This window comes from Daphnia pulicaria, chromosome 6 (assembly GCF_021234035.1).
Source record: "Daphnia pulicaria isolate SC F1-1A chromosome 6, SC_F0-13Bv2, whole genome shotgun sequence".
NCBI classification, from domain to species: Eukaryota; Metazoa; Arthropoda; class Branchiopoda; order Diplostraca; family Daphniidae; genus Daphnia; species Daphnia pulicaria.
This window is the reverse complement of record NC_060918.1, coordinates 12103785-12125150: the sequence shown is the minus strand read 5'-3', so window position 1 is coordinate 12125150 and position 21366 is coordinate 12103785. Positions and strand designations below refer to the sequence as shown.

Sequence of the window (21366 nt, the reverse complement as noted above, 5' to 3'; positions counted from 1 at the left end):
TTTATTAGGGTTATTGAAGGAGTGTAGCCTTAAGGTAATTAAATGTAAATTTGTTGTGTGAAGTTATTACAGATAACATAGCTAACCTACAATTTATACTTGCAATTCCATCTGATCATGTGGCATGAAATTGATGTACATTTTCCCAAAATGTCGTCGCTTGCTGCATGTACCAATTGTACCATCTCTGGCATGTACCGACTGTACGTTTCGTCACATGCAGAAACACTTCAGAACAGTAAAAGTGATTATGTTGGTCGACTTCTTAACCCTAAGTTTACTCATTTAGTTGCTTGATGACTTTGTTTCTGATAGTAAATGAGTTTTTACTTTTCTATTAACGGTCTGGTGAAGTCTGAGCTTCTTCATTGCAGTACAACATGCACATGGAATAGTTGCAGCCAGCTGGTGAAAGGTGTTCCTCTTGCAGGTTTGCTAACTGTACTGTTTGTAGCTTTCTTCACATGCAGAAACACTTCTGAACAATTTAAAGTAATTTAGTTGATCGACTTTTTTACAGTTAACTACACTTTTAATTTGTTGATGACTAGCTCTTTGCTTTGCATGTATTGACTTTGCAGTTAAGATGTTAGTTTTAAGAACTTAAGTTTTAAAAGCTTGCCAACTGTTGATCCCTTTGCAATGTTTGTAAAAGTAATTCTTAAAAGAGATTGCTTAGTTTAACTATGTTTCTGTTATTTTCTTATGTTACATGCCACTTTGTTTTCTGATAGTAATTGAGTTTTTTCCCCAAGTAGGATTAACAGTAAACAGTCTCTTAAGGTCTGAGCCTCTTTGTTATAGTCCAATGTGTACATGAATTTTGTGCAGTCAGCTAGTGAATGGTGTGGTGAGCTGTTGCATGCAGACTGTGGTGCTGGTGTCGTTCGTTCATTTAACTATGGACCGATCAGTCGTTCGCTTATCGTAAGAAATCTGTCACTTGTCGTAGGTGTGTAAAATTGTGTCGACTAGGTGGCAAAGTAGGTTAGCATTTAGTTCATGATGTCGAAGACAAGTGACATCTTATTTTGTGTTTCTAAATAATAAGTGCTTTTGTGGAAAGTACTTGTAAAGAGTTTTAAACTTTTGTTGATGAAACATAACAGAAATTCCCTTGCTTTTTGAAAATGTGAAGTGAAATCTTGATGGTCTTCTTGTTTTCTTTTTTTCTAGTTAAGTGTACATTTCAAGTAAATCATTATTGGTATATTTTTTACAATTTTTTCTCTTTCTTACGTGTCAGTTTTATGTTTGAGCTGTTTATGGTGTTGCTGTATCCTGTATGGGGGTACAGTGGTTTTGCAGTCGTTTTCCAGTTGAAAAATGCTCTGTAATGGAGCTTGTGCAGACTTGCAGTTGAACATCATACTTTAATGTGTCATTTGCCTATGTTGGTGTCCATGCTGTATGTGCAGTGTTGTGCAAATTAGTTCGATATGTTCCGAACTATTTTTCGATATGTTTCGAGTCGATATGTCGTCTCCTGCTACCTGTACCGCCGTTGAGGTAATGCTCGATGTACATTCTCATTTAATTATTGATTTTAAGTTAATATCTCCGTTTTAATTTCAGTTGATTCATTTGCCGACGTTCCTTAGATTTGATCCACCGGTGAAACTAAGAAGACGTAGCTGAAATTCAAGATTGATCAAAAAATTATGTAGATAAATTACAAGTGCATAATCTGGGCTCCCTTCTTCAGTGGCCCCGTTTCCCTAAATAACCACTAACCAACGCCCGCCTGTGGTCACTCACTCGCTGCGACAACCAGGAGGAAGGGAGATGTTTGGTCGAACGGTGACTTGCAAGGCGCATGAGTCTAAGCCGGAAGCCTACTATGATACACTGCTCTCATAATAACTGCTCCTCAGCTCTCTTCGCTCTTTTTCCGGTTTCTCTTAACCATGGCCGGGTAATCTCCCTGGTCGAGTCAGTCGGGCAGTGTCTTCCCCTGCTTGACTGGCAGCAGTTTGAACCGGACGGTCTGTTAAAATAAGAATTTAAATCTAGAACAACGCCTCCTTTGAGCGACCCGGACAATCCTGAATCCTTTAGGGTTGTCATTCCATTGAGGCTTAAACGAGGGTATGTAATTACACGTTAGTCAAATTGCTAAAGCTACAAATTCAATTGTTTGTATTACCCAGATGACGCGGAGGTGTTGCCCATTGAGGGGTTTTGGTGACAAGGTGTCACGCAACGAAACGCTAAACCAAATTTAAAAAATATATATTAAAAAAGGTAATGTTAGATACGACATGAAGCTGTTGCTTACGCAGAGAATAATGTGTATTTGTGTGCAACGAACGATCCTTTATATATCCAAGCCGAGTCCTTTCCATCTATTCGGTGTGTAGAGAAAAACCCGAATTTCAACACATTTTACTGCTCAGCAACGAAAACAAAGAGAGTGTCAAAACATAGTTTTACTTGCCCATACTTTATTGCGGTAGAAACGCGTTGATCATGCAACAGGGTAAATTTTTTCCCTTTTGTTCATGCAGCATCAAACGACACGCGATAGGTTCCGGCGGTCATCAACTATTCAAGATGGCAGACCTGCCAATGTAAAAGACAGGGTAAGAGTAGCTCCTGTAAATGTTATTCATTTATGTTAAAAAGCTGCTAGTAGGATCTTATCGTTGAATCTGCGGTTACAAAATCCATAGGCCTAGAGTTCAGGTATTGTCAATCAATTATTCGATTTGTGTTTTAGATTCTCTTAAATCACTTGTGGAAATACGATTGTTTATCCCCCGTTTCTCCTGGATGGTTATTTAGGATCATTCAAGTTAATTTTTTAGTTAGCGTTGTGAACGTAGCGGACGAACTCTGACAGTCAATCGAGCCTTAGCAATTTCGTCATATTTCTTATTTTATAAATTTTATTTAGCCGTTTTATGAGAAGCTTCGATTTGTATTTTTTTTTTTAATTAATAATTTACCTTTTTTTAATCTCTATTTTGAGATTTTTTGCTCCGGTTACAGGTGCAAGGGTCATGTGTTTGTAACATAGATAAGGTTGCAGTAGAATACTTTCAAAAAAGCCAATTGTTCAAACGGTTCGAAATTGAAGATTTATTCATTCACTGAATAAATGACTCAAATGTCAATTGGTATAAAGTGACTAAAGTTTAAGCCATTATCATATATGATTTGATATTTATTTTGATATTGGTTTTTGTAGACCCATCCCCAGCGACGTCAACCTGCAGAAAGAAAAAGGCCAGTTTCTATGGCCTTCAGACTCGAAGATCGCGGAGATAATTACGTAAAACTGGCATGGGGTGGCGTAGAGGTTGGGTGAATGAAACGTTTTTCAACATTATCAGGCAGGTAGAATTGCCGCAAGGGTAAGCTATTTGGTATTCATTTTGATATTTTGGTTTTTGTAGACCCATCCCCGGCAAAGTCAGCTGCAGAAGGAAAGGCCAGTTTGCATTGCAATCGAAGGTCATGGAGATCATTACATAAAAGGTGTCATGCAGTGGTGTAGAGGTTGGGTGAGAAAGGGACGTTTTGCATCATTATCAAAAAGGTAAAAAAGCCGCAAGGCATAAGAGGAGGGGTGAGAAAAAGTCGTATAAAAGGTGAGAGAAAATTTGACAGGGATCAGTCGAGCGAGTATCTCCGACACGGCAACAGCTGCATTCTTCGTCGTAATATCAGTTCGGTATCATGGGTAATTTTGAGTCGGAAATCTATTCTATCTTTCTTGTTAGTTGTTCTTACGACATTCGAAAAATTACTTCCAATTGTTTATTGCATAGTTAATTATGGTGTTGTGTTGCTGTTGGGTGTCGTATCGTTGATGTCGACCACGAGAGAAAATCTTACAGAAGGAAGAGAAAGGGCAACAGAAGTCAATCGAGTGAGCATCTCCGACCCGGCAGCAACTGCATTCTTCGTCGCATCATCAGGTCGCAATTACGGGTAAATAAATATTTCGTATTTCTACGTGGAATTTGGTATTAATTTATATTTTTTTTATCTGATAATCTGTCCGTTATTGTTGAATATCTCATATTGTCTGGTTAACTATGCCGTCGTGCTGCTATTGGATGTTGTATCGTCGATGGCTGGGTCGACCACTGGTGTACCGATGTCTCCTGGATAAGGCGGATACCAAACTGCAACGCCGCCGTCTTACTACACAACAATATACGCAACGACCATTTACTACACCGAGGTTGCACAGTTTGGTTTAAAGTTAAAACACCAATGATCCAGATTATTACACCACAACTTGTGCTGCTCCTCGAGTTACACTACCAAAGCGCTAGAGTACTACGCCGAGGCTCCTAAGTACTACACCACCAAGGCACCTGAGACAACGCAACTACGTATGCTGCCCCAACCTACGACACCGAGGCTTCAGCTTATTACACCACCAAAGTTGTCGAATACTATACAGGAGCGCCCAAGTACGATAGAAATCAGTCGAGTGAGCTTCTCCGACACCCAACACGGCAGCCCCGAAGTTTCGAGTAAACTTCGCTTCAAACAGTGGAACGGCAAACAGTGAAGGTGAGCTCTTTATTATTGGAATTATGAGGAACATGTACCAATGACTTGTTTTCCTTCCTTGTCTGTTTTACGAACAAGAATTCTACTGCAATCGCGTCGAATTGAATAGCAAAGATAACACTCGTACGTGTACACCGCGCCGTTAAACTTGACATGGTTGATCGGAAAGCCAAACTTAACGATGGCGGTACCATCACCTACGACAAGTGCGTTAAACATTTGATTCCAAAAGAAATTCGTCGTTAAAAGTCTCAATGATTACAACTTTATGGAATGTTGAATAACTTTGATAATCTTCCTGCTCGATAGTATCTAAGAGTCTATTTAAACTGCTAGCAATTTATTTCTGTGAATTAGTTCTACGAATTCCTCTAAAAATGGCCTTTATTTTCTTGTTGGGTGGTAAACGAAATCTTTTCCAATCCCTGAGCGGTGCCCTTAAAGATGCCCACGAGCACGTGGGCCCCGCAATATCGATGGCGGTAACATAGGCCGAGTTCTCCCTAAATACTTGAGCCAATGGATAACCGAGAAGGTGAAAGCGGAAAGTGTTAATGTGTTGCCCAAAGCTAATGTTGAGGGTGCAATTTGGAAGACTACAAGGTCGCATTGACCTTAAACGATCGTCAAAAGGTAAACAGTTATTTCAGTACATGTTTTAGCGATGTTAATTAAAATCTAAAAATTATTTTAGCAGATATAAACCGAGTTGTCGCTGCTGTCGGTTGGAACGCAAATACGGATTTGGCTGTCGCTTTTGGTTTGGAAATAAATTCCAATTTTGTTGGTTATTGAGTCAATACCGAGCTTGAAGCACGATCGAACGTCTGGTTGGTAAGAATCCTTGAACATTTTATTTCATATAAATTGTAATACTTGTGACTATAACTTAACCAACATTGACTGCTCTGATGTTGTTGTTAGATAGTATATGAAGTTCTTGTTAAATTAGATTCTAATTATTGGGTATGGACTTAATTTTTTACTAGGCTGGAGATGTTGCGTCTGTTTGTGATATCAAATTGGGTCGTACATCACTTTGCTGTTGTATCAGGGCGATTGCTGGAGAGAAGAATACTGGCAACGAAACATGGATGAACAACTGCAGTGCACTGTCACCAAGTGCATTCTTCATCGTATTATCAGTACGCAATCGGGTAAATATTCTGTTTCACGGAGTTTGCATCAATTATTTGTTTTTATCTGTTAATGTGCCATATTGAATATTAATGTTCAAATCAATTACCGCCTATTTGATTGTAGTGTCGTGCTGTTGCCGTTTGTCGTATCGTTGAAGGTTGGGTCGATCACTGGTGTATCCATGTCTCCTGGGTATGGCGGATACCAAAGCACCACGCCGTCGCCTTGCTACACAATGACAACATTCGCACCTACCGGCTACTACACTGAGGGCCATAATTACTACACCACCAAGGCTCCAGAGTATTACACCGCAGCTAATGCTGCCCCAAGCTGAATCACCAAAGATCCTGAGTACTACACCGAGGCTCAAGTATTACTCAGTTCCTAGCTACTACACCGAGGCTTCAACTTATTACACCATCAAAGCGGCTGAATACTACACCGAGCCGCCCAAGTACTTCACCACCAAGGCTCCAGAGTATTACACCACAACTTGTGCTTCCCCGAGCCGCTACACCGAAGCCCCGAAGTATTACTCTGCCCCAAGCTACACAACTACAACTGAGGCGTCCAAGTATTACGCAGCCCCGACTTATTACACAGTGGCTGCTCCTTCGTACTACGTTGAATCGGAATACTACACCGGGGCTTCAGTTTACTACACTACAACCTACGCTACACCTAGCTACTACACCGAGGCCCTACACTACCAAGGCAACCGAATATTATAACAACTTATGCTGTTCCAACCAACTACACAGAACCTCCGAAGTATTACTCTATCGGTTTATCCCGATTTACTACACCACTAAGGCACCTGAATATTACACCACACCCTACGCTTCTCCAACTTATTACAGGGACGTTTCTAATTAATACTAGAGTCGAATTTTCAATTTTAATAATTATGTTCAGATTTGTCGGTCATATCTTAAAAATTACTAGTCACTTGAAAGTGTTGATCTTTAAAGAGAAATAAAATTTGTTTAACCTAGGTAATAATTTTGTACGACTTCTCTTGCCACCTGAAAGCCTTTAGACATTGCGACGTTTTATGATATTTGTTGGATGTTTCCTATTTCGCATGTTGGAGGTGACTATTGCTCTAGTCGCTCTGCATTCCGACATATTCTAGTATTTGAACGAACTTCATTTGCAGGGCAAGTTACGAAAGAGAGGTACTGTGAAGTTGTTTCAAGTCATAGTAGAATCTGGAGAGGACCTATACATTATGTAAAACTTCGAGGTTGTAAAAAATAAACAAGTTGTGAACTAAACATTTTTTGATTATAAGTTATGTATGTATGTATGTATGTATGTATGTATAATTTATATAGCGCACTATCGCAGGAATTCAATCCCGATCTAATGACGCTGTTTCGTTTCCAATTTGGAAGATGTGATTAATCACATCACCGTATGTTTAACGTCATATCCTTGAAAGCAATCAAGGATCCCTGTGTTATGCATGCTGCCTTTCTCCACGGCGCGACGCTACAGGTTTTTGACGGGTTCAGCTGGGTTTCGAAACCAGAGCCTCATTGCCTTTTTATAAAGCGTTGACGCTCTAATCCACTACACCACCACATCCCGTTTGTTATGAGACACAGCAAACAAAAACATTAACAGGAATTGCTTTATTGTCCCACCTCCACCCACAATTCCACCACATTTTACAATCACATACATACATACACTTAAGTTAACCCGTTGGCTGCCACGCCATACAACCCGTAGGTTGCTCTACTACTCTACACGCCACGTCTGAAGGATTCGTGACCAAAGTGGGACTTGCCATTGCTGACAAGTCCGGGCTGACACGGTGACAGGAGAATCCATCACCGTATCGACAAGGGGGAAGTCCCTATAGTGCATTGCCTTATCAGGCACCTTGCGGCAAGTTTTGGGCTGGTGCGACTTTCAGACCCCGCGGCATGAAAACTACGAGACCGAACAGCGCACGCAGCCCGTGCTAAGGAGCTAGGGGAGGACAAAGGCGTGGCAGACAACGGGTTAACTAACACTAACACAAACATATTACCAACAACAAATGATTATCCACGCTGACATTTTGGAGATACCGGCGATGTTTTGGTGTCCATCTTCTCGACGTCTCTTCTGCATTACCTGATTAAAGAGAAAACAATTCTTATTTAGTGACATGCCAATAAAAGTTACATAATACCGATAGAAACAAGAATCAGGTTTTTTAGCTCAAAGATTTAAATATGCAATTTTTTAAAGTTTAAATCAAGCTTGCAATGTTGAGAACTGTAAACAGAACAAAGCTCACTTGCTAGTCTTTAAAAAAAATTCCGGAAGTATACCGGAAGTAACCACAGCGCCTCAACCATTGAGCTGTCGTCAAATTAAACCACATATTCGTGATCCCCATAAAATTTGGGGTCGATAAGATGTGATTTAAACGAAATCCAAAATTTGGCCAAAATCGAGAATTTTCCTGAACTATAGTTCAGGAAAATTCTCAAAACCGGAAGTACGCGTACGTAAAAAACAGAACATGAACTTTGACACAAATTTTACGAGGATCACGAATATGTGGTTCTTTTGTGCGTCAGATCAACATTTACTTAACTACTGACAGAAATGAGAAAACCGAAAGTAGAAAAAAACACATTTTTAAAAATCTAACAAGTGAGCTTTGTTGGGGTAATAGTTATCGTTAGTTATCACTAAATATTTCAACAAAATAACTGCCAATAAATGTTTAAAAAGATGTGCAAAGTAACTGAAACTGACTGTTTTGACAGCTGCAAATTTTCAAAAAGCCATCTAGCGTTAGAAAAAAGAAACGTCCAAGTAAAACTTTGTTTGCGCGCAAGAAGGGCCTGATTTTGGAATTATTACACAGACACAGAGTTTAACGCAACTAGATTATTAGTAGATAATCTACGAAAGTAAGTCAATTGTCGGGTACCTGGGCATAATCCCGTGGTGAGTAACTGCAGGTGTGTAACAGCAAAGGGTAGCGAACACTGAAGTGTTCTAACTCGTCGGTGAAGTAAGACAAGTTGTAGCAGCAAAAGTAGTGAAGCTAGATGAGCGTACGTCGGGAAGTTAAGGATTGAGCAGAACGTTGCTGGATGTCCCTCTTCCTTCATGGACTAAGGTCAGCATTGGCTTGAGGATCTATTACATGCTCTGTAAAAAAAAATTTATTGCATTAATGAATTGAAAATATAACAGTTAATAAAGCATTTCAATCTTTACATATACTAACAAGCACACTGAAGTTTCATGATAAAAACCGCAAAAATGGAAATCACAGCAACCAGCCTTACTCCTCAGGTTGAGGTAAATTTCCTGATGCTAAAGAAAGTGTCATTATGAAGTATTGCAGTAGCGTGGTGATAGACTGATAGGTTATATTGATGCTTACCTTTATCATATGGGTGAATGGTGATGAATTTAGTAAGGCATTTGACGTGGTGTGATTGGTGTGGTAGCAGTAATGGGGAATTACCTTGTCTCCGCACATTTGTATTCCACGATATATGGGCTTCACACATGAGTTTTAGGCTTTTGACAACATTATAGGTCTATTGGAGGGAAAGTGACTGAGCGCTAAGTCAACTTTTTGGAATGACTGACAGTATGCATCTAAAATTTGAAGAAATAAGTTGGTACAGTATAAAAATATGAAAATTTATGTCGTGGCAATAGATTTAACTATGTAAAAACAAGGGCGTCACTAGCGACATCTGGTAATGAGTTTTGAAGTTGGTTGCACAGTCGCAGCTCAAAATATTTTTAATAATATATTGAAACCAACTAAGGATTCAAAACTTCTTTAACTATGACAAAATGTTTAGCTTAACGACTAATTTTGAAAGTGATTAAAACAAAATTGTGATAGAATGTTGAATAAAAAAAAAGCCGTACCAGATCCGAGATCGACCTGACTAGTCTACAGAATCTCTATGTTTAACAAATCACGCCACCTTCTTACCTTTATTGATGCACCGGTTTCGGTAGACTGTCTTTTTACGTAGACTTTTTATGCAGAATAGAAGAATCAGAAAGCAAGAACAAGATAAAGATAAGTTGTCAGGGATTTGAGTTATAGACTTTCTTTATCGTCACCGGCTACAAAATTCGACCGGGCTGATGAAAAATCACAAATGTAACCAAATGGACCGTGTGGCAGGGAACGTACTGGTGCGCTATCAGAGACCAGGTTGCGATCTTTTCGGAATCGACATGCCGTGTAATTAAAAGCAGCCAATATTGGCTCAATTGTACCTTGACTCTGGAATTGCCTTATTATTACAACAATCACTATACGGTACTTAATTAACATTTTTTTTAATCATAGGGAAAAAAAATTCATTATGCCTTTAAAGGAATTGTAATTTTTGACGTCGTTTTCCAAAGTAATCAGTAAATGAAAGGAATAATTGCTTTTCTTGTTTTAGGAAATTCCTTGAATTTGGATTTATACCAATTATGGGTCATGGTAGCAGTCATGATCTGCAAGTATGAAAAGATAAAAATTAACCAGATTACATGGTTAAGCAACAATTTCTGAGAAAATTTTATCAAACATACCTGGTTTGTTAAAACCCAAAATGTTACCAGTGCCCAGGGATAATGATTAAAGCCCAGTATAATGTATAGAGAGACATAAATAATGATTTCACAGAGAAAATTTGGACAGGAGACATAGTTAAAAAGTCCGTTTTTGGGAAGACTATGTTTTTGCTTATTTTTTGGATCTAAAAATAAATGAAACTTAAATTGAATAATAAGTTTGAATCAAAAAAATTCTTTACCTTTCCTTAAATTTGCTAAGGATACATGTGCAATATATTGATGGCAGTAGGCAAGAGTAAACAAAATTATGCCAAAAATGGGTTGTAAAGGGATATCATTGCTACTTGGTATCCATACAAAATCTAGGTTGTTCAACAATAAATTAAAGAAAAGATTATCATGTAATGGGAAAATATTGTGTTGGTAACACCTACCATTTGTACTGGAATAGTCAGCTGAGTATGAAAGTATGACAGTGGCACACCCCCAATAATGTAGATAGCCAACTAAATAATGGCCAAGGTTCATTTTTGAATCAGCAAAAACAGTGACACACAAACATTCATACAACCTCCTGGATGTTTGCAGGAAAAAAAGTACAGCAGCTAATAGTGATAACTCAGGGCTAGCTTTATAAGTAGACAATATTTTAACAATACAGAATGAATAAAATTTTGTTAAAATTGTTCAGTTACCTAAAGGATTGTGAGTGTATGGTGATACAAAACTAATGTATGAGGTTACAAGCGTAGATAATTGATTCTTCAACACAATCTTCCACATCATTGTTATGAGAACCAGGAATGTATAGAATACTCCAAACACATAAAAGTGTGTAAACCAACTTAATTCATAGCAGATTAAAATAAATTTTAATTTTAATTGTAAAGGAATCAGCAGTAGTAACTTTAATACCTCTTCGGAATAAGGATAGTTCTGATTGAACTGCCAAATACCTTACCTTCACAACTTTTCCCATAAGAGTAGAGATCAATTATAATCTTTGGTATCCACTTAGTATCAACAACAAACACAAGAATACCAAGAATGGAACTCATGCTCAACAAAATAAAGATGGTAATAACAATGCTTATTGTGATCATGGTGTTCAGACTATTGGCTATCTTGAAGGAATGGCTGAGTTATTAATTCATTTAGATTGAAAGCATAGTCTGTTTTCAACAGGTATTGTAAAAAGAGATTTGATTTTACGTAAAAGCACAACTGGTTTTTCGGGTTTCTGAAGGCGACCCCGTGCCATGAAGTCTGAACGAAAAATTGAAAACAAATGATAAGAGGAAGGGGGCTAGGGGGGGGAATTCGAAAGTATTGCCACTTGCCAGATCTTAAGAATAATCCCTTATTAGAAATAAATTTTATTTTACTTTTAAAATGTTTTATTAGTAAAACTTTAAATATTTTATAGTTAACTATACACATTTTTTATACTGTTAAATATGTTTATATTCCTTGGGAGTTGGGAATGAATTTGTAAAAGAAAGTGGATGAAAATTTCACACACAGATGTCGTGTTACTCGTGAAGTTGACAGACGCATTATTTACCTTTTTCGTGTTTCTGAAAGGAAAGGTTTGAAAACGTGAAGCGAGATCTATTTCTAAGCACTGTTTGAATAACGTTCAGCTTTTTCTTTTTTCACGACCTTTATCAATCAAACAATATGTCTTACATGTTACAGCATCTTGTTAATGGTTGGCAAGTAGATCAAGCAATTCTTTCAGAAGAGGACCGTTTAGTGGTAAATCAAACTTTCTCTAGTTAATATTACTATCAATTTAAACATGTTTTACTACAGGTTATTCGTTTTGGTCATGATTGGGACCCAACTTGCATGAAAATGGATGAAGTGCTTTATCAAATTGCAGAGAAAGTCAAGAACTTTGCTGTCATCTATTTAGTGGATATCACCCAAGTTCCTGACTTCAATAAGATGTAATTTCATATTTACATTGTATGAATGAATCCCAATAATGATTTTCACTGTTTTTCTATATAGGTACGAGTTGTATGATCCTTGCACAAACATGTTTTTCTTCCGTAACAAACACATTATGATAGATTTAGGCACTGGTAACAACAATAAAATCAACTGGGCAATAGAAGATAAACAAGAAATGATTGACATTGTGGAAACAGTCTATCGTGGAGCCAGAAAAGGTCGAGGTTTGGTTGTTTCACCGAAAGATTATTCTACCAAATATCGCTATTAACTGTGTTGTTCAATTAAATGACACTGGATTAAAAACTAATAAATGATGACACTTTTGAATCCCCATTTTCATAAATTGTTTGTCTCATAAATTGACCATCAAGTAAACACATCGTACAACAATCGTTACAACAATTACATTATATTACTTACGGTTAGGTTTCCGAACAGTGATTTTTAACTTATCATGAAAATTTATTTCAATTTCAATTATTTTATTATTTTACGTATACTGTACGTAGTTATAGCAGGTAACGAATACTTCCCAAAAAGAACTCGAGATAGAGTGACATGTCCATTTAGTTTAAACTTAAGCCACTAGGTGCTCGACACTATGGCGGCAGTCTGTTTCCTGCCTGTTTCTTGTTTCGCCCCGTCAGATTAAATGAATGTAACCGTTTCGATAGCTCGGTTAGAACAATGTGTCATATACCCCTAAGTGAAGACATCAAAACTTTTTACTTATGAATGTGCTGATCCCCATGAAAGTACCATAAAGTGAAGAGGATAACAGGTGTTTACAGCCGGTGGCCGTCCAACAACGAACTTGTACTTATTGAACTCCGTGTGCACCACTGTATATTTTTGTTGCCTTTGAGGTGTGTCTGAAACGGTTTTATCTTCCTTTAAAGGTATAAGTGTGAAATTGAACTACTCTTAGTGAATGCCTTCAAACAACGAAATGAACAAGAAACTAGAAGTAAAACTTCATGCAATGCCGTAAGTGTCACAGCCTTTCCCATTACCATCATTCAATATCATGCTGTTGATCATTAACTATGCTTGTTTTTCTTTTTCAGCTGGTTCCATGGGAAAATTTCAAGGGAACAAGCAGAAAACCTGCTACAACCAAGAGAAGATGGTCTTTTCTTGGTTCGTGAGTCTACCAATTATCCTGGAGACTACACTCTCTGTGTCAGTTATCAAGGGGAGGTTCAACATTACAGAGTCATATACAAAGATAACAAACTGACCATTGATGAAGAGGAGTTCTTTTCTACCTTGGCAGAGCTTGTTGAAGTAAGCTCTATTCTGCTTTTATTAATTAAAACTAGGAAGTTTTAGGTTTATGACTATCTGAATGGCTAATATTGATTTTTCTTTTGAACAATATTTAGCATTATGAAAAGGATGCAGATGGACTTTGTACCCGTCTTGAGAGGAGTGTTGCTAAACAGGGCAAAACGGACTTCTGTGTTGATCGAAAGGACTTTGAGGAAGCAGGCTGGATCATTCAAGAAAAAGATCTCCAAGTAAAAGAAAAAAAAACACCTCAAACATTAGCCAGTTTTCACTAAATTAGTTTCCCCCTTTAAATAGCTTAAGGAGTCAATAGGGAAAGGAGAATTTGGTGATGTGATGCTAGGTTCTTTTAAAGGAGAAAAAGTAGCTGTTAAAATATTGAAAGATTCAAGCAAAGCAGCACAAAAATTTCTTGCTGAAGCATCAGTAATGACGTAAGTAGGAATCATTTTAGAAATTTTCCTTAAATAATAACATCTTCAATTCTGGGATATAGATCTTTACGTCACCCGAATCTAGTTCAACTACTTGGCTTGGTGTTCAACGATCAGCATCAGCACCTCTACCTGGTCACAGAATTTATGAGTAAAGGAAGTTTAGTAGATTACCTTCGCTCAAGAGGCCGGTTACATGTCACCAAACGAGATCAAATCAAATTTGCCTAGTAATAATACTTTCTTGTCGTATTGTTATACGAACCTCATTTATTCATTTATACCTCCGTAGTGATACCTGTTCAGGAATGGAATATCTTGAATCGAAAAAAGTTGTTCATCGAGACTTGGCGGCCCGAAACGTCTTGGTCGCTGAGACCGGAGATGCTAAAGTTTGTGATTTTGGATTGGCTCGCGAAGAAATATACAATCAAGAGGGAGGCAAGTTCCCCATCAAATGGACAGCACCAGAGGCATTGAGACATAGTGTAAGTATAGTTTCCATTCGAATTTGCTTATTGAGATGGGTTATCTAATTCAAATATTTCTCAGTTAATGCTTAATGATTTAAATGCTGTAAAGAAACCTTTTGCAGAAGTACTTAGTTTTTTTTCAGTTTTTAACAAACTAGGAAGATTTTTTTACCTTTGTTTTTAACAAACTAGGAAGATTCATCAAATAGTTACACACAGGGCTACAACTACATATACGTTCAAAATTTTTATAAGAAATTTTTGTCTAGTTTCCAACTTTCTATCTCAAAATAGAATGGAATGTTGTAACAGCATTTTCTAATCGTCACATTTGTGGTTTCGTTCACCACGTATTTCGTCATTAACATTCCACATATTTATCACAGAAATTTTCCAACAAGTCGGATATGTGGAGTTTTGGGATTCTCCTGTGGGAAATCTACTCTTTCGGACGAGTCCCTTACCCGCGTATTGTAAGTTTATATCCTTATTTGTTTCTTAGCAAATAGATTCAATTATTCGATGTTCTTTGTCTCTGGTTTTAGCCTCTTGCAGACGTTGTGAAGCACGTGGAAAAGGGCTACCGAATGGAAAAACCTGAGGGTTGTCCGCAAGAGATTCATGACTTGATGAGACAAGCCTGGGACCTAAACGCTGATCGGCGACCCACTTTCAACCAAGTCAAGCAACAGCTGGCTCAACTCAAAGACACTCCTAATTTCGTCTGAACCAAATGCACTTAACCCACTGATTCATTTAATACCCCACCTTTCATTTCCTTTCCAGTCTGTCGACGGGGTTCCGTGACCAATGAAATCAAACAAGTAATCAATTACGAAATTGGGGAAACATGACGAAAGTAATCATGAATTGGAGTTGTTTGACAGACGTCAATGGGGCATCGAGCCGATCCTCTCTTGAACTTGGAGAACCCACCAGGAAAAGAGGTAAAATTAAACTAAGGTTTGCGCTTCAGATCAAGAAATGACAAACGTGCCAACCATCATCAGTTCGAATCCATCGTTATCTAAAAAAAAAAAAGCCTATCTATAATTTAAAAAATTCAACATCGAAATCACCATCCAAAGAAAATTAAGCCACAGTGCAAATCAAGCCAAGACGTTGCGACGTCCTCGGAGCTTCCTTTTGCCCCATCTTCCTTGATCATTCTTTAGGCTTCGTTTTAACACATTTTTTTTTTCAATCGTCCTGAATATCCGATCAATCTGCCCTATTAATTTTTTGTTTACGATAATGTTACGATTATTGCCTGCCTTGACCGTGTTAACTGTACATAATCTGGTTGTGCTTACCTCTGCTGTTTGATTCTTTTTGAAAATTAAATTAATACGTGTAATACATTTATATACGCCTTTATCCTTTTTCCTTCAAATGTTTTTTAAAGTTTTTATTAGACAAATTATACAATTCCAGATTTCTTAACGACTCCTCCAGTCGTTTGTACAAGTAAGCTTTTTTTTTAAAAAAAAAAGCCCTTTCATTAATTCAATGAAAACTAAAATTACAATGAGACTGATGGACAAAGAAAAAGTTGCTTTAGTTTGAAGCGAAAATCATAATGAAACAAAATGAAGTGATTGCGTTTAAAATAATCGCGGCGAATTTCTCGTTTTAATTTTAATTTAGAGCAAACCTTCCGAAGCTAGAATTTCAGAAACCTCGGGAATACGAACGATGTACGTAACCTCGACGCGACTAACTACACTCACAGTTACCTTGCTGTTTTTTGGCAGGATGTCACTAAAACGAGTAACCAGGTCCTGCTTTACTTCTTCCATTGCATCTGTTCCTTCAAGGATGGCATGTTGTGCAAGATAAGGCAAAAAGTCGATAAATCTCCTCGGAATACGTCGAATGTCGTCAATGTCGATGATGTGGGTCTCTCCATAGTCAACTTGCATGCACATGTATCGACTACCAGCTGGATCAGCAATCACGTCTAAACATACTGATCGGGACCATTTGCCATCAGGGTAAAGTGCAAGGCAAATTTCGTTCAACTTAGGTCCATGTCCACGAGCGATAGCTTTTGCATAATCTTCCATTTCCTCCTGAACGCGGAAAAAAAAAGAAAAAATTCTTATTTTTATGATCTGCAAATAATGGATGCACATACTATACCTCTAATTTTGCAAGTTTCTTCGATATCTGTTCATCTGCAGCATGCATCATAATCAGCTGAGGGCCGTCTACACACGTGACTACAGCTTCAAAAGATCCTTCTTCTGGCAGATCCATAAAAATACCATCGTCGTAGCTCAGATCACTCAAGGTATTGTCAACAGGGGCAACTTCTCCAGGTATATAAACATCACCAGGAGAGGCGATTTCAAGTTCAGGCATACGGTTTGATGGGTGGCTCGTGGCATTGGTCAGTCGTTCCAGACAGTCAGCTATCTGTTCATTAAGAACTTCTCCATCTTGCATTAAGGTGCATTCTGTCCATTCAGACGTCGACGGCATTACAAACATTTTATAAAGTTTGTTAATGCAGTTTGTCAGCAACTCTTGAACGGTCGTGGGAAGAGAACCAGCAGACCTTTCCACGCGGGCAAGAGAAACTCTTTTGGAGCAGGCAGGATAATCATAAAAGCAATCAGGAAGCACTCGGATTCCACTAAGGGATACTGTAGATGATTTTCCAACGTCGACAAATATTATACTAATGGCTTCTCCATTAATATCGGTAATCCGAGCTCTGTATAACTCGCCATCATCTGAGAAGATAGCAGCCACACAGCTTCCTATAGCTGGAACAGTTGGTAACTTCACACTGAAGGGAAAATATCCTTTCAGCTCTTTTTGAATCTTGGTAGTCAATGCTTTTGTTTCTTCTGTGTCCTCCCGAACGTAAATACAATCAAGGTCTTCAGCAGCAAGCGGAATCACGTTGCACGAGAATCCAACTTCCCAATTCGGCGAAGATATGTTAGGTATAGGTGCAAGAGACCCTTTTGAAGCAGGAGACGCTTCTGCCGCAGGAGACACTTCGGCTTCTGGTTCAGCCAAGAGTGAGGTCCACGGTTCTATCTTGACGATACAAGTTGGAACATTTTCTCCATCGAATTTGGCCAGAGCTGAGCCATCGGCCATTTTGCTAGTGATCTCTAGTGAATGGCTGCTATCTGGAAACATACTTTCTTCCGCATATTGCTTCGTTGGCGAAGCAAGATTTCCAACAAGACTCAATCTGATAGCCAACATTTCATGTTGAAAACTCGCCGGAATAGGCTTCACTGAGACAACATTTTCGTCTTCATTTCCGAAGTCGACAAAGAGAACATTGTAGGAAGACTTCAGCACTTTGGTTACGCAGCCACGGTACCACTGGCTATCAGCGGAAAAGACAGCGGCCACAACTGATCCAACGGTTGGCCTGAAATCGGGAACAGTTTCAATGGTGTCTGCAAACGAACTGAATTCAAAGATGGGCAAATCTTCCTCGCCGCGAACAAGCATTCCACTGAAATGGTCGCCTCCGTTTAGCGGCTTGGTGACTTGGAACATAACTTTTGAGCCAGCTTCAATAACTTCGATGACAGAATGGGCCTTTGGTGTCAATGGAGTGGAAGAAACTGATGGCACAGTTTGGTGGATAGGTAAGCTATTCGGACGAACGGGAACTGAAGGTATTGTTGGAGCACGTGGTTGTATAACACAGGCATCATGTCGCAAAGCAGCTCGTGTTGGGGAATGTCCCGGAAATGATGTCTGCGAAGGTACCGTTAAAGTAGTTGAAGCCAATTCTTTTGGAACAGCAGCTTGAACCGAGGCTTGTGGACTTCTTACTAAAGAAGATGTTGTGGTGGAAGTACCACGGAACTGTGAGTGAAGGATTTGCGGCTTTTGTACCAAGTGCTGGAGATGTGGAAGTGAAGGAATTCCATCAGCAGACGGAATACGATCCAACTCATCTGAAGCCTTTAAAATTGAGCTTTTGACGAGATTTTCATGTAATAGGTGAGAAACTAAATCAACTCCATCTGGGTTCTTCAGCCTAACACTCATAGCATCTGCATCCAACTGAACACACTCCATCAAGAAGGCTTGGTTTAATACGATGTCCTTGAATTTTCTATTGGTGTCCGTGTCCCAGCTGCTCCCGTTTACAGGAACAACGTCAGCCAATTTGACTTTGATGGCATAAAATGGATACTCACTGAGAGAGTGTTCCATCATTCGACACAATTCAGAACTGTTTGGCATTTGAACCGTATTACCAAAATCGACGTAGCGGATTCCAATGCCATCCGATAAGACTTTCAGAATCTGGGCCCGGTTCCAAGAACCATCATCAGGGAAAAATGCGACGCAAGGCATTCCTTCCACAGGGTTAATTAGCGGATTAGAATTAGCAGCTGATTTATTGATGCTTTCCATCAATTTGGTGAGTGTCTCTCGGAATGCATAATACTGAATGAAGAATTCGGATGGTGATTTGACAAAGCAGACCGAAACTTGCTGGGGCTTGTCAGATGGCAGTGTCAGTTCTCTAGAAGAAAACTCTGTTGCATAGATTTTCGCCGTCCTGGAAGTCTGAGGTTGTGACGCTCTGTGAGGAGGCGATTCATTTGGAGTTCTTGGAATATTAGTTGCCCTAGGAATATTGCGATGTTTGGGTATTGCTCCCAATAATGAATTATCATACTGACGCTCGCGTGACACTGGCTCACTGCCCACGGGTGATGCGCCGCTTCTCATATTGCTGTGTGGATGGGCAAGTCTGCTGTTTCTGCTGGGATTATTCAAACAACCTTTTGATGGTTGAACTTCGGGAGTTGCATGCAGGTTCAAACCTTTTCCATCTAGGCGACTTTTCTCGTAATGGACAGGCACATCACTGTTGTCCTGCACAATTCTCATGTCAGGAGAAATTGTTTTTGATCCAAAATTGATATTACGATGTATCGTCACTGACAGATCCACAGGTCGATGATTTGAAGCCCCAGATGGGTCTATTGGATGTATACCCTTAACTGTGCACGACTGAGGTCTGGTCAATTCAGATGCAACCGTGTGCTGCTGTCGTCTCATTCCTTCCAACAGAACGCCACGGTCTTGCTGAATAATAGCTGAAGCTCCAGCGCTTACCCGAGGAAAAGAATTGTTGGGGTATTCTCGAGCACTAGCGACCATTCCATTCCCAGAAGATGCATGCAGTTGGGTCGCTCTATTACCTTTGTCCGAATTCAGATTTGCCGACTCCAGGGCCCTAATTTCGTCACAAATACAAAACAACCTATTAGTACGTGCAATTAGCTAGCCAGCTAACTAGTAAGAAAATTCGAGTGATCTAACACATGAAATTTCACTACTCAAATACTTACGGTGGTGGTCGACAAATAGGCTGATGAGTAGGCCAATCACTTCCTTGGCATGTTCGAGAGCAGTACCGAGTCTTACAAATAGTGCAAACAAGGGACGCTTCAGTTCCACAAACAAAACAAGGCGGGAATCGTTCAGTCGGGATTTTTGTAGAGTTATTAGTCACGCGAACAGGTTCTATTCATGAAAATTTCAAAGATTAGCATAGTCTTAAAAACGTTTTTCGTGATCACATACCCATTGAAGATTCTGTGTTTCTATGAACAGGAGATTGCTTGGAATGAAAAGTTTGTTTCCCTACACCAGCGATTTGAAACATTGGTGTCTGTCTTTCGAAATCCGAATCTAGCATGAGACTAGCAAATTGCTGATAAGGTATTTCTTCACTTTTACGCGACATGGCATAGGCCACCTCCCAGTTGAGAGGTGGTTTTCCATCTAGCTCAACGATCGCGTTGTCTGCTTCACTACATTTAGAGAAATAAAGATATTAAAACAGAAGATTTATATATCTTGTGCGCAATACAAGACTTACCATTGAGTTTCAAACTCCACAAATGCAATAGGTTGTTGACATTTGTTCCTGGTCCTGAATACAGAAAGTGGCTGACCATAATTACTAAAGATGTGTCTGATTCCTTCCTATTAGTAAAGAAAATGGTATAAACAGGAAACTTTTTTTTCTTAAAAAGTTACCTCCGTAGTATGAGAATGGATTCCGCTTACAAAGAGCTTGTAGGGTACTGCAGTTTTCCTAATTAACAATACATACATATCTTAAACTAGTATTTGCACAGACAGTCTATTTCTTAAATCATGATTGTGTGAACTCTATAAATTAATTATTTAAAAAGAATTACTTAAATATAACACATACCTCATGGCATAAGGCATATTGGGAGGTAAATGTAACCCTGGTCCTGAAGTATAAAAGTTATCAACAGAATAATCATTCAATCTTGGGTCAAATTCATCCCATTCTCCATTGCTACGATCCACAATCCTTCTTGGAGCTCGCTGAGTTACTCGTCTCATTTTGAAAAATGATTTTGTCTGCAATCCTCGCTTTCAGGTTAATTTTGTCCTACAAATAATTGTAATTTAAGATAATGCTTACGGTGAACTTAAACAGCAAACACATAAAATTTTTAGAAATAAAATAGTAAGAAATTTAGACACATGCAACAGGTTTCTGAAGTCTACAACAATGAACGTCGTCTATTCATAAAATTTCGTCTCACTGTGTCAGTCAGTGAATGGACAGATTCACCATGCGGACAGCACGCGTTTTGTATAATAATTAATATTATAATTTACCTATAATTCGCTGGTGAAAATGTGTGAATATATGCTGTATTAGATATTAGTACAAGATGAGGTCCAAATTCTACCAAAGTCAATGAGCAAATAAATGAGATGGGTTAGACGGTTAAAACGTCAATTATCCCGTGAAACAGTTAACTGCAACGTCGCAATTTCTACAATGCAATAAAATGAACGGAATAAAAAATATTTTCAACTTTAAAAAATACGAATTACGAAGGATGAAGCAGCAGCATTAATATGTGAAAAGTTGACATGGAAATTCTTTCTTTTTTATTTTTGTAAAAATAGGTAATTATTTAAGTTTTTCT

The 21366-nt window shown here is 38.6% G+C and overlaps 6 protein-coding genes and 3 long non-coding RNA genes across 11 annotated transcripts in view; 5 read left to right on the top strand and 4 right to left on the bottom strand.

Moving 5' to 3' along the window:
- Positions 1–19: 19 nt before the first annotated feature.
- Positions 20–1126, top strand: LOC124344277. The gene is made up of 2 exons (XR_006919634.1): positions 20–430; positions 759–1126. It is a non-coding gene; the product is annotated as an uncharacterized LOC124344277 (long non-coding RNA).
- Positions 1127–4958: 3832 nt separating this feature from the next.
- LOC124344250 lies at positions 4959–6667 on the top strand. The gene is made up of 4 exons (XM_046797769.1): positions 4959–5060; positions 5343–5364; positions 5520–5687; positions 5794–6667. The coding sequence occupies exons 1-4, from the start codon at positions 5050–5052 to the stop codon at positions 5938–5940; spliced, it is 348 nt and encodes a 115-aa protein (XP_046653725.1). The 5' UTR covers positions 4959–5049; the 3' UTR covers positions 5941–6667.
- Positions 4999–21366, top strand: part of LOC124344219 (extensin-2-like) — a 271667-nt gene continuing 255299 nt past the window's right edge. The window contains exon 1 of the mRNA XM_046797730.1: positions 4999–5104. The gene's annotated coding sequence lies outside the window, so the exon portion shown is untranslated. The remainder of the gene's footprint in view (positions 5105–21366) is intronic.
- On the bottom strand, positions 7738–9113 carry LOC124344275. 2 transcript variants are annotated; one of them, XR_006919631.1, is made up of 4 exons: positions 9074–9113; positions 8905–9003; positions 8612–8835; positions 7738–7800 (listed from the first exon to the last, which is right to left on the bottom strand). It is a non-coding gene; the product is annotated as an uncharacterized LOC124344275 (long non-coding RNA). The 2 variants fall into 2 exon arrangements; XR_006919632.1 differs by having other exon boundaries at positions 8915–9003.
- On the bottom strand, positions 9881–11547 carry LOC124344205 (polyprenol reductase-like). The gene is made up of 6 exons (XM_046797703.1): positions 11143–11547; positions 10923–11071; positions 10662–10856; positions 10467–10589; positions 10243–10409; positions 9881–10164 (listed from the first exon to the last, which is right to left on the bottom strand). The coding sequence occupies exons 1-6, from the start codon at positions 11328–11330 to the stop codon at positions 10072–10074; spliced, it is 915 nt and encodes a 304-aa protein (XP_046653659.1). The 5' UTR covers positions 11331–11547; the 3' UTR covers positions 9881–10071.
- LOC124344245 (thioredoxin-like protein 4A) lies at positions 11756–12516 on the top strand. Its single transcript, XM_046797763.1, has 3 exons — positions 11756–11985; positions 12043–12179; positions 12244–12516. The coding sequence occupies exons 1-3, from the start codon at positions 11908–11910 to the stop codon at positions 12455–12457; spliced, it is 429 nt and encodes a 142-aa protein (XP_046653719.1). The 5' UTR covers positions 11756–11907; the 3' UTR covers positions 12458–12516.
- LOC124344182 (tyrosine-protein kinase CSK-like) lies at positions 12773–15763 on the top strand. 2 transcript variants are annotated; one of them, XR_006919570.1, is made up of 9 exons: positions 12773–13176; positions 13257–13476; positions 13575–13709; positions 13777–13913; positions 13976–14143; positions 14206–14401; positions 14773–14859; positions 14932–15210; positions 15274–15763. XR_006919570.1 is itself a non-coding variant. In XM_046797667.1 (8 exons), the coding sequence occupies exons 1-8, from the start codon at positions 13121–13123 to the stop codon at positions 15112–15114; spliced, it is 1182 nt and encodes a 393-aa protein (XP_046653623.1). In that variant the 5' UTR covers positions 12773–13120; the 3' UTR covers positions 15115–15763. The 2 variants fall into 2 exon arrangements, 1 of the variants encoding a protein (XP_046653623.1); XM_046797667.1 differs by having other exon boundaries at positions 14932–15763.
- Positions 14311–14766, bottom strand: LOC124344285. Its single transcript, XR_006919645.1, has 2 exons — positions 14559–14766; positions 14311–14445 (listed from the first exon to the last, which is right to left on the bottom strand). It is a non-coding gene; the product is annotated as an uncharacterized LOC124344285 (long non-coding RNA).
- Positions 15926–21192, bottom strand: LOC124344090. The gene is made up of 8 exons (XM_046797526.1): positions 21050–21192; positions 20610–20816; positions 20429–20486; positions 20268–20374; positions 19970–20199; positions 19735–19909; positions 16529–19619; positions 15926–16458 (listed from the first exon to the last, which is right to left on the bottom strand). Exons 2-8 carry the CDS (start codon positions 20765–20767, stop codon positions 16030–16032), a joined length of 4248 nt encoding a protein of 1415 aa, XP_046653482.1. The 5' UTR covers positions 20768–20816; positions 21050–21192; the 3' UTR covers positions 15926–16029.